The following is a 12185-nucleotide window of genomic DNA, read 5'->3' on the forward strand; positions in this document are numbered from 1 at the left end:
GCACGTGCACTTCTTTTAAAAATATTTTCTTCTTTGTCTCTTTTTATGCTCCCTTTTCACCCTCAGCCTGCATGATAAAAATGTTTTCTGGTTGAGCCCTGGAGAACCAAGCAGACCAAACACTAATGCTCATATGGAATTTATTTAGAGGGGGAGAAAAAAACCCTTAAGTTGAGTAGTTATGTTATTTTGAACTGGTTTTATATTTTATGCGTACATAGTGGAGCTGGAATTTTGGGGCTGGCTTTTGTTTGCATTCATCATGAAACATTTGTTATATGAGCTGCTGCTACTGCTACCAAAACAGCTGCTGCTCACTGCTAGAAAACCAGAGACCAAATCAACAGTTTCTTTCTTCCTCTGTAAGTCTAGCTGGCAAATGAGGCCTGGTGTTTCTACAGAAAATACCTTTATTCGGCTTCACGGCCACCCTCGCCACCTTCTGCCTACCCAAAACACGGTCTCGAAAGAGAATTAATAAATTGGAGCAAGAGCAGGTATGTACTGATCTTCCTGAATCATCTACAGCTAAATGTAAGATCAGAACTACAGCTGTATGAACTCCCTCCTTTGCAGCTTGGGTAACACCTCAAATGTGAAGGTCTTTCTTTCAGCTGCTCTTAAGATTTAGTCAGGATTTAGCCTTTCTGTCCTGTGTCATCATTTTCTGCCATCTGGAACAACTGAGCCATGGCTTGATGCAGCTTCACATAAAAATTTCTTCAGCAGGGGAGTATTTTCCTCTGCAGAAAAAAATACCCACCTGTCTGCCAATCTGTGTACTTTCCTACCAACCTGGACACAGACCAGGACCCAGAGCATCAGCAGACCGCAGTCTTGAGTACCAAGGACAAACTTTCTTAAGGGTACATAAGCCAAATTTTAATGCATTTGTGACGATTACTAAAACACTTCAGTGCTTTTCTTGTTGCTTCCTGGTAATTCCACATTGGCAGTGACCTCCCTCATCTCAGTCTCATCTTTTTAAGAGAACATTTATCCCAAGCTGGAGCACAGTCCCTGCAGGACTTCTCTGCTTCTTTAAAGTAAGGGGAGACTATTGAACAATTAATGCCTACCTCTAACCAATTTGATCCTGCAGGAGAAGAGTCTCTCTCCTATCCTGACAGCTTATGATCTTTAAGAGGTTTTGGACAGAGATCCCGCAGAAAATCACACCAGTACCATGTGCTTGCTGAATCCTTCAAGGAACCAGTTGATTTGTGAGGCTCTACAAACACCACACTGACTTTTCCCAACTTTCTAATAATCCCACTCTTTATTATAGTTCCTACCAGTAAATAAACTTGATTCTTCCATCTATTTCTGTCCAGGTGACCATTGCAGCCCTTTAAAGGCTTGGAGTCATGTTAACTACCTTCCAGTTTTCCAAAATAGCCGCTGATTGAACAACAGGACAAACCACACAGCTGGCAATTTCAGTTTCAAAGAGATCCTTGGTGAGTAGCAGCTCTGACAACAGCACTGCTGACACTGACAAGGACTAAGGATAGCTGAGACAAAAATGCCACACCTTAACATCAAATCTGTTACCTGTACTACAGATGGCATCTGCAAAGTAACTGAAAAGTTACTCACACTGAGTCCAAACAGTGCAACTCAAAAGACGAGGCTTCGCAGTAAGTAATTGCTACTGCAGTAAGTGCAGTAACAATTGTGCAAATATTTGAGGGATAAAAAGCAGCCCGACTGGAAAGAAGATATTAATTAAAGAAAGTAATGGGAATGCAGTTTGGAAGAAAGGTAGGAGACAGGGGAGATGAGCCTAGAGAACAGTGGAGGGGAGGATGTTTCTGCATTTGTAAATTTGTGATTGCCATAGTTAGTAAAACACTCTTCTCTTGCTATAGCTTCTTGGAGAGCGAGTCTTCAACAGGGGCAGACCAAAAAGGCTGGGAAATTCCAAGTGAAAAAGGAAGCAGGGAGCATAAACTCCAAGACAGACTCAGTCTTGGAAGAGCAAAGGGTCAGCTCTCCAGCACCACAAACCACCTCCAGGGCAAGTAAAGCAAAGGGGCTCAGAGGAAGGGGCACAGGCACGTCGTGAAGCTGTGCTCAAGTGAGCAGATGATCCCCTCAGGAGTGATGGCTGGGAGGCACATCAAAAGAACTCCTGTGTAGCAGCTGGGAGCTACAGTGCTAATGTATTTCCTTCATTTTAATTCTTATAACTTTGTAATCAAGGGGTAATCCTTGCACTTTGCAGAAATTTATTGTACTAATTCTTTCCCTTCTTTTCTAACAGTAATAATAGTGATCTTAAGAAGACTTAGAGTACACCACACTGTGTCCTCTGTGAGTAACTAGTCTATTTACAGATGTCCTCTGGGGACGCCTCTTTCCTGAGAGTGCCTCCCTGCTGCCTCTCCCAGCTACCCACTGTCTCCCTCTCCCCAACTCTCTGGTGGGCCACCTAGTTCTGATGTGGTTGAAAAAACCTCTTGGTATCAGTTTTAATGCCTTTAACAAACCGCATGCCACAAAGTGCCTTGCTATAATTTCACACCTAACTTAACCCAAGTAATTCCTTTAGGAATGTCTGCTCATCTCTATTGTACAAAAAGTATAGGTAAAAGGGGTTTTATAATGAAGTTTCTTTTCTGTAGTTACTTTAAATATTTTTCAAAACATTTCTGAGCCACCGAAGATGCTGTTTTGTGGTACTTGCATTGCTCTTGCAAGATACCCCAGGCTTAATCAGTTTAGCTTAAAGTCTATTCTATCACTGATTCAACAGGTAGGACTTAAAATTAGTCTGAGGGAAAAATACAACAGTCTTCTTTGATGACTGAAAATATGATTGTGGTCCTAAAACCAAACTGAATAGTCAGCTCTGTGCCCCACTCTGATCCTGTGACTTCAATACCAAATACGCTCAGTTTTAAGTTAAAAAATGCTTCTCCCCAAACACTGACCCTGAAAATGTAATCTGGGGCACAGTGATAATGGAGCTAAATTCTCAGCTGCTTTGACCTGTTATTAACAAAATGTTTTTTAAATTCCAGCCTCAGCCACATTGTGCAAGTTGCTTGTTTCCATGCAGGTGAAACGAAGACCCGTGCAAATGTACCAGAGCTGCAGCTGGGAACAGGAGATCTATGAGCTGGGATTTACTGGCTATCCACCTCCACCTTTACAACTTCTGTTGCCTGAATAGAAGTAAAAGCTGTCAAAGAAGCAGTTTGCATAATCTGTTACGGCTATTATTTTTATTTAAATGCCATCTTTAAAGCAGAAAGAGTAACAGAGGCTTAGCTGGAATGTTACTGATTAAAATAGCATTATGATTTTTTTTAGTAAGTTAGTCAAGAAGGAATGAACTGTCATTGCAAGCTTTAATTGTCTGTCATTAATTGTCTGTTTTTGGTGCTTTGTCATCAGTGACCCTGGATTATTTATGACACATAGCTAATGCTGTATTTGAATGCAGCTTTCCTTCTGTGCCAGAGTTTTAACAAAGCTGCTTGTCCATAGGTTTTTCATTTTGTTAGACTAGGAACAGGAAACATTCAAAAGATGCATCAGGGAATCAACCTTAGATGAATAGCAGCAGCCTTGTTATAAACCATAACATCTTTGGTGACAGATACGCTCATTAGATAAACATGACAGTTGCTTGAAAGATACCAGCACCAATACTTCAGAGTGATCTCCTGACACACACAAAAAAATGCACATGAATTCTTGATATGTGGGATGCAGGGGTTTGGCTGAGTGGCCCCTTGGGATTTAGACCACGAATAAGTTTTGGTTTTACTGCAATGAAGTATGAAATTACATCTGTGTGGGTTTTGTCTAACCCCAGACAGCCCATCAATAGATCTGATGAAAAGAAATTGAAACAATGCAAACATCATGAAGATGAGAGATGAAATGCAAAATCTGGAGGCTTATGTATTTTGGAATTGCACTAAAAGATAAAGATGATGCCACAGGTGGTCCCAGCCTTCATAATCTTACAGGTATAAATGCATCATTCAGAAAGTTTAGAGCAGGGAAACTCTGCTCATGATGGTGTGGCTCAGACAAGAACATGCAAAACAGTTAAAGTTTGTTTGGCTTCAGGTAAAGACCTTGCCAGCTAATGGGAAAGAGCAACATGAGAAAGGTGGTGAACAGGAATAAGACAAAGGCAGCAGACTGCAGAGCACAGGCTCTATATACAGTGAGTATTATATCACAAAGAAAGAAAATAATTCAGTAATTCTATGAAAAAATAATCTGTCTCTACAATGGACTAGAGGTTGTCAGATCCAGTGTACGAGCTCATGTGTCTAGAAACTTTAGTAGAAGAGAAACATCTGATCTAGGTTTTACAAAGGATGACTTAAGGGAATGTGGACTTCACCATCCACTACAACTCATTCTGAGCAGAGCCTTTACAAATTCAACTCCCATGAAAATCCAAGCCTGAAGTCAGGATTTAAAAATCTGCATTGTAATGAGCAGAGAAACCCTATCCTCCTTTGCCATATTCAGTGGTGAGACCTGGAAGGTGGCCAGCCTCCTCAAATTCCAGAAGCCCTGAGCAGGGGCACTGTGGATCAACACTGGCCTTCCTCATTCTTCCAATTCATGAACCATGTCCACTGTCCCAACCTACCAGTGTGAAGGGTGCCAGTTTATGACCTAAGTGATTACTGTTGGTGCTGCTCTACTTGCAAAGGCAACTATGCAGCTCAGCTCTAGGAGAAATCAGAACTGTAGCAATATGTTTGGCAGATGGACCTGTAAATTGTGCTTCCCTGCATGGTAAGCTCAAGGAGAAGATTTATTTGGAGTGAATGTCACTGTCCCGACAAGCTGTCAGCTACCTCACTTTTTGTCTCAAAATGCACCATTCATTTTGGTCCACAAGATGAGGCAACCGTTCTGCTGTTTAACCATCCAGGTACAGGCAAACTCCTATCTAACAAGTACACACGAGCAGGGAACAGCAAATACAGTGGACCTGAGCTTGGATGCATGCAAGATTCATGTGGGCCTGGAAAGCCACATCAACCACTCTTGCCACACCTTAACTATTGCTTTTATTTTAGCAATGAGACTGATACTATCTTGGATAAATCTTTTGGTGCCACAGTTATGTCTCTCATGCAGAAGCAACACAGAGAGTCTGGAGTGGCTTTGCCTTGCTCAGCAGAACAAGAACCACAGCTGTTACGAGCTGCCAGTCTTTGCTGCAGAACTTGCCACACAGAAGTTTAACTTCTGCCAGAAATCTTCCAAAGAGCTAGTGGATCTTCAGAAAAAGTCATGAGAAAGTCCAGAAGTGCTCAAATCCTTCCAAAAGCTCCTATTCTTAAAACTGCTCGATCTGAAACCTCTAAAAGACAGAAACCAACATATTTTCCTTCTATGGAATTGGAAAAATAAAGGGTATTTTCCATTGATGATGCTTATCACTGATGGGTACATCCACTAACTTCAAGGCATCCTCGATCAGGCAGTTTTGTCCCTGCTCTCAAAATCGTGTATTTTCATGGCTGAAGAGCTAAATAACGTATCTACAACTTTTGATACTACCTTAAGCTTTACGAAGCAAACCAAGGCACAGATTCGTTGTGCAGAATGTCCTAGGTGCTATTGACCTAATTGAGAACAAACGCCCTTGGGGATACGCGCTGTAACTCTTCCTCCTTCTCTGCCTTTCTTGTAAACAGAGAACTGGGAATTGGTTTTACAAGAAACAAAAATACAATTAAACATTCTTTTTAGAGCTTAAGCTGCCTGTTTAATCATACACATTGTTTAGAGTGTTGTTCTATGTAATTTTGAAAGTTCAGACTTCTGAGGGAGAAGAAAGGAACCATTTGTTCACATTTCCTATTTTTATTTTCAGAACAGGATGTTGGGTGATAAAGAAGAAAACGCCACCCAGGCAGAATGTAAACTCACATGTGCTGTTACCACTGGCAGGACGCTGAAGTCCCCTGAAAGTCCTGAACAAGCAGAGAGACTACACCACCTTCTGGACAAAACTTTTTAAGTCACACACAGTTTGCTTCACATAATGGATGGGAACGTGCCATGGAAGCTTGATGTGGTTTGTTACTTCGCAAGTCCCTCCTCATGTTTTACCTCCACATGAAATTTATAATTTTCCCCGTCTGCAGAAAATTTCAATACATAGTGATTCCTTCTTAGATTATTATTCAGGGATAGCACAAAGCTCTTTTAGAGTGTGAAGCAAAAAAAAGACAGTGCTTTTGGAGTCACCGAACTTTGAACTTTTTAATGTGTTCAAAGTTTTTCCAAATTCTGTTCTAAGAAAGTAGCAGAATCAAAGAAGTGGTGCAAAAAATCTCAGCACTTAAACTGAATCTAATCCATGCTGCTTTTATTCTCACATCAAGAGTGCAGATGCTTGTAGACAGGAGAAGGGTTGTGCATTTGTGCAGAAGAGATGAGCCAATATATTCCCCTTCCACATACCAGCCACAGCCTTCTCCCGAAAGCACAGCTCATGAGAAGCAAGCAGACTATGAGAAGTTGCAGATTACTTGTCCTAACTTTTTCTTTCCGCTCATTTAGTGCTGAACAAAGGCAAAATATAAGATGATTGTAATTTAAATAAAGTACATAAAAAACACCGCTGCCTTCCATCAGATTTCTTTCAACATTTCTTACTCAAAGTTTTTACTCTTGGACGTTGTGCTTGAAAAGGCATCCAATTCCAGTTTCTCAGAGGGAAAAAGAACAGTGGGACCTTCCTGCCCTCCCTTTGCTTTCTTCATATCACTGCAACTTTTTCAGCAATGACGCCTAGTATCCACATCTTGCCAGAGCAGCCCAAGAACAGAGTGTGAGAAAGGCTGCCACAAGAATTTAGTACTAAAGGTATTCATCAGACTATGGGGAGCATTGCTAACAAAGTGATGGTTTGGAAGGGGGGATAAGGAAAGAAGGAAAAGTCTGTCTCAGCCTTCTCCACTTGCAAAGATTTTTATTCTAACAGAGTGGGAAAATGCTCTTTTCCACTTTGTGCCCAGGAACAATATGAAGGTTCCAGGGTTGATGCCCCACTTTTCCTAACTCCATCAAAAAAGGCTTCATCTGCCCCATAGGACCTCAGCCTTGCAATAAAGTCAAATGGGAGCACTCCCTCCTTACTGGGTTTAAACAGAAGGTGAAGTTAGGGAAAAGAAAATGTCAAGACGGAGCTACAAGCATAGATGAACAAAATGGACTTAAAAAATCAGCAGGTTTACATTACCTGGGTTAATACTACTATTCAAGTTTAAAATATTCCCTGTAAATGTGATTCCTAAAGATAATTCTTAAAGAGAATCACATTTTCATTGCTTTTTAAAAAAAAAGTACATTTTACAGTTTACTTGAACAATATATATTACTTCAGTTAACAGCATAAGCAATTTCATTGCACTTAATAAATTTCACTGGTTGAAAAGCTTAAGTCAGTCTTCTTGCTTTAGACTAAGATGTACACACTCTCCATGCAAAATGTAACTTTCAGGGAAAACAGATTTTTTTTTTTTTTCTGGTATTGGGAAGAAGTGCTTTTGTAGGCTTTCTGGTGTCAAAGAAAATTTATGAACTCTTGCAGAAAGGTGAGAGGATATAGGCTATTTCTGAGGTGATAAAAACCACTTTATTGCCTATTCTTTAATATTAGGTGCTATTAACTTTTACCCCATGCCACAGAAACTGACAAGGCAGAAGAAAATTCTATGTTTTGCAGTGTATAGTGTGTACTTCCTGCTTCTTCATAACACCAAAGATATGAAACCCACATGTGCCCATTTGAAAAGAAACTGTGTAAGTATTCTCCACCTTCTGGCTACCAGCCAGGCTACGGAAGTGAGCTATAGCCAGCAAAAATGAACAAGACTGACCAATTATTTTTCCTTCAGTTGTGCTCCTGAGAGTGTAGAGAGATTCTACATGTAAAGTTATGCTACGGTTATTTCAGAGTTAAGAATACTCCTCCAAATTCTGAAGCAAAAACAGTCCAAGGCTCTGCAATTGGACTCAACCTGCTTCAATACTGGGGAAAAAAGACGAACTTTTGAGCAAATTTTACTGTGTTAGCAAAGAAATCTAGTAAACACAGTATTTTTTTTTTTTCCCCTCTACTCATTTACCCATCTATTCCACAATCTGTCTGCTGTCTCCAACCCCTCCCAACTTCTGATCTCTCGTCAATGCAGTTCTGGCTGTCAGGACAGGAAGAGTTTGCCACTTTGGACAAGGCAGGCATCAAAAAAGAGAGTCCTTTCGCAATTCTTGACTTCATCCCAACATTAAGAAAATACTTTATTTGAAGGAGAGAGTGGAAAAGGAGAAAAACAGGAAGCCTGTAGCTCTAAAGTATTCTACAAGATAAAACCACTTTGGTTCCAATGAAAACTTTGGAAGCCCTTTGTAGTGCTACATTTTGTTGCACATTGTTACAAAACATTCAAGTTAAAATATCTGGCATATAGATTAGCTGAAGGTAAAAATTTTAGTAATGAAATGAAGAAAATTATCCTCCTAATGTCCTCTGACACTAAAATATCCTGTCAGGAAGAATTTCCAACTTTTTTAAACTTAGAAAACTTGAGAAAAATTGCTGTGCATTTCAAAATGTGATGCCATCAAAAAGAAAAGAAAAAGTCAGCACAGAACAGATACACAGCAGCCAGCAAGCAGGATATATTAAAAACCTCAATAACCAACTGTTAGTGATAATGTCTGAACAACTCAACCGTGTTTCACTCTTTCAAATTTTTTTTTTATATTTCACCTTTCTTCACAGTTTCCTTCTGACAGCTTATGTAAAACAAATCATTAGCATCACCGACAAAAGCACTCAAGTCATGTTGGATTAAGCAGTTTCCTGTGTCTTTACATATACAGACAGATACCTGCACTCACATTTCTGTGCTCTCTGATGGAAATGCCTCACTACCTGATCAATAGAGCCACAGTTTTACTGATCTTCTGCTTCAGAACAATAGCAGCAACTTATATTTGAAGGTAAAAAGGCTACAGGCTTTGTTTTCTAGCTAGGAGAAAGACACTGAGCAAGACTTCTAATAAATGCTGTTACCTGCTGTCTCAGACGAGAAATTTTACTATTGACAGAGAAACAAAGAAGCCTGAATATGGCTTGCATGGTTAAAAGAAACAGAGATGAGAAAAAGTTTCCAGATTTCCTGATATCTATTCACATCAAACAACACTGAAGACTCCTGATAATAAGAAGTTTGCTTGGATGGGAGCTGTAGTGATCTGGTGCCCACCATCCAAAGCACCTGTAATGAGGGAGGAGCATCACAACTTTGGGCAGAAGAAGGGGTTTAACCCAGAACTCCCACAGACATATCTTAAATACACATGTGATTTCATGGGTTTGATAGTATGCAGCAGTTTGCTTCCTGCATCAAGAGGCTTTTCATTTGGTTTAAATTATGGTCTTGGTGGGATGGCAATCACCAGTTTCTTACTTTGCTTTCTAATCTATGTAATCCACTAAAGTAACACTAGATGGAAATTGCCCTTCCTCGGTTACTTGCTGATTGAAAGCAGCTCTACAAATCCAGTTTTTGAATTGTGCCTCATCCAGAAACACTAATTGCAGTGGAGTCTTGTGCAGGGACTCACCCACCTTGGAAGTGAATCACCTCTCTGTACAAAGTCGTTCATTGTGTTTTTCTCATCTCAACATATTCAACTGATATAAGGTAAGTTCCAGAAAAGCTTTTCTTTCTTCATATGGAAAAAGGAAAAACTCCCATAAGATTATCTCAGCTGGAGCAGCAGATTACCAGACACAACTCTAAATTGTACAGATTTAACCTGAATGTGTTAGTTGCAACAAGAGGCCAGTTTTGGCCCAAAGTCTTTGCTTTGCTGCTTTGTGGGTTCACCACTGCTCTCTTCTTCCCAACGCTTCATTAGGCAACAGCAGAGGGTGTTGCAGATCAGGTCTAATGTGCCCTGAGGAGAATGATGCACCATTTCCTGCACAGCACTTGGACTTTTTTCTTTCTTTCTGGCTGGTTCTGTTTTGTAAGCAGAAATAATCTGAAAATAATTATGATTAGAAAAAAAAATCCAAATATATGCATGTATGAAAAGAGGAGGAGAGAGTTAATGCAAGGAAACTGTTTCCATTATTTCTTGTCAATAAGTGAACGGGAAAAATAAAAGTTTAATCTGCATGGGGAACACTGAAGGAAAGAGGTGACTCTTTAGACATGACACCAGACCAGTCTTACACATGAAATCCCAGAGGAAATCACTATCCTGAAATAGGGGATCAAATCTCCCCCAGATACTAGAATGTACACAGAGAAGAGAAAGATCATGCAGCACTTAATGATCCTGTGAGATTTCTTATTTCATACATGACAATTGCTATGGCACCCTGATGAAAAGACTGACTTCTTTAGAAGTCAGCAAAAAATAAGCATTGGGAGGGATGGACTGACACAGAGAAGAGAGAGCCCTTTCAGATTGACTGTGGGGTGCTAGTTAAAGGGTAGGTTAAGTGCTCTGGTTTAATTTCTCTATGCAAGTCTCCTAAGACTTTTTCCTAAATGTGTTTTGTACTTAAAAGTGTTGTAAATATGCGTTCTTATTTGCATGTTACCTCAACTCAGTTTAACTGAAGGTTCATTTCATTTCAGCTCTTGGTCAAGTTTGAGGGAAAATAAGCCTCTTGGTGCTGGAGAATCTCTGAAGTCCCCAGCTCCTCAAACCATTTCTTGAAAGTTTACCTAGGCAGGTATTGCTGACACCATTTTGGGAATATTTTGACAGTATTGTTTGAGACCTGAGTATGACAGAATTAGAAGAAGAAAAAGCAACTCCAGTGGTAAATGGGAAGCTTTCTGGCATGTGGCGAGATCACTGGAGAACCAAGTGCTTGGTTTTCAGGAATGAAAATCACACAGTAACATTAAGAATAAAAGCAGAGTTGTGTACCCTTCCCCATCAATCAAATCTGTTCCCTAAAAAGGAAATATATCTCTTGATTGACTAAAGAAGGCATAATCACGTACCTTTCAATAGCCATACATGTTTCGCCAAAGCTTCTGTAAGAATAGCTTTTTAATAGAAAATGTTACCTGGATTTTTGTAGATGCTAAGCACATCCTTGAAATAATGAGGTAAGAATCTTTCGAGTAAAAGCAGCACATCCTCCAACTCCTCCAGAATGCCCACAAGCAGAAAATTTTCATTAACGTTCAGCTTTGCTCTTTCAAGGGCCCACTCCCCAGGCTCCCTGTTTGAAATTAATGGAGGGAGAAGAGAGAAAAAAGTTTAATTATGCATTTGCTTCAGAAGTTCAAGCCAAGAACACAACTGAAACAAAAAATATTCAGTGCTGTACTTCTAACAGAACACAAGACACACCTCTCTGCACCCCCCACCCTCCCCCCAAACCTGAGGGGGTTACTGAACTTTTCCACACAACCTCTACAGTTGGCTTAGCATGTAAAAACACAGTCACATTAGAAGGAGGTTAATCACTGCATGGAAGCACTCCACTCCGAAGATACCTTTCTCCAAGTTGTTTATAATCTCAGACTTGTAACCTCCTGTATTTAAATTCAGAAGTACGACCCATCTCACAGGAAGAATGAATTCCCTGGGTGATGAAGGGTGCTAAGGGGTGGCTATGTCCCTGAACTACATCAGAACTGCTGTGAGCAACCACTGCCTGCTGTTACCCAGTGAATACCATACAGGAGGCTACCAGAATTTAATTGTCCTTAATTTTAACTTCTGCCGAAGTCTCCATGAATTTCCCTCTCCCTGCCACTATCCCTGATTATCCTGTGGCCCTGCTGCAGGATTCACATTTGTTTGCCCTGATACTAGTATTAAATATCAGCTTAGGGTTATTCTATCTTTTCCCCAACTGGGAGAAGCTGGCAGGACACCAGTATGTCTTTATGGTTCTCTCAGTTTCCTGGAAGCACAATTTGGTTAGACATGCATAAAAACCCCAGATCCCTTGGATTAACTCATATCTGTTATGTCCTGGGAGCAGCAGTCAGATTCTGTATCGATAGGGGATATATTGCCAGTGTCCCAAACTAAAGATAATTTTTTTTTTCGGAAGTTCCAGCTGGTATAATGAACATCTGACTCATATATGCTACCTGAGAGTGGCTGGAGGTCACATCTCTTCCCTGACTCTACTAGGC

The 12185-nt window shown here is 40.3% G+C and overlaps 1 protein-coding gene across 1 annotated transcript in view; it reads right to left on the minus strand.

The window, feature by feature from the left end:
* UST (uronyl-2-sulfotransferase) overlaps nt 1–12185 on the minus strand; it is a gene marked incomplete at its 5' end in the record, with an annotated part of 53210 nt that overhangs the window by 16936 nt on the left and 24089 nt on the right. The window contains one exon of the mRNA XM_008948808.1: nt 11100–11257. Coding sequence (XP_008947056.1) covers nt 11100–11257 — 158 coding nt within the window. The remainder of the gene's footprint in view (nt 1–11099; nt 11258–12185) is intronic.

This window comes from Merops nubicus, unplaced genomic scaffold, assembly GCF_000691845.1.
Source record: "Merops nubicus isolate BGI_N331 unplaced genomic scaffold, ASM69184v1 scaffold42651, whole genome shotgun sequence".
In the NCBI taxonomy this organism is placed as follows: Eukaryota; Metazoa; Chordata; class Aves; order Coraciiformes; family Meropidae; genus Merops; species Merops nubicus.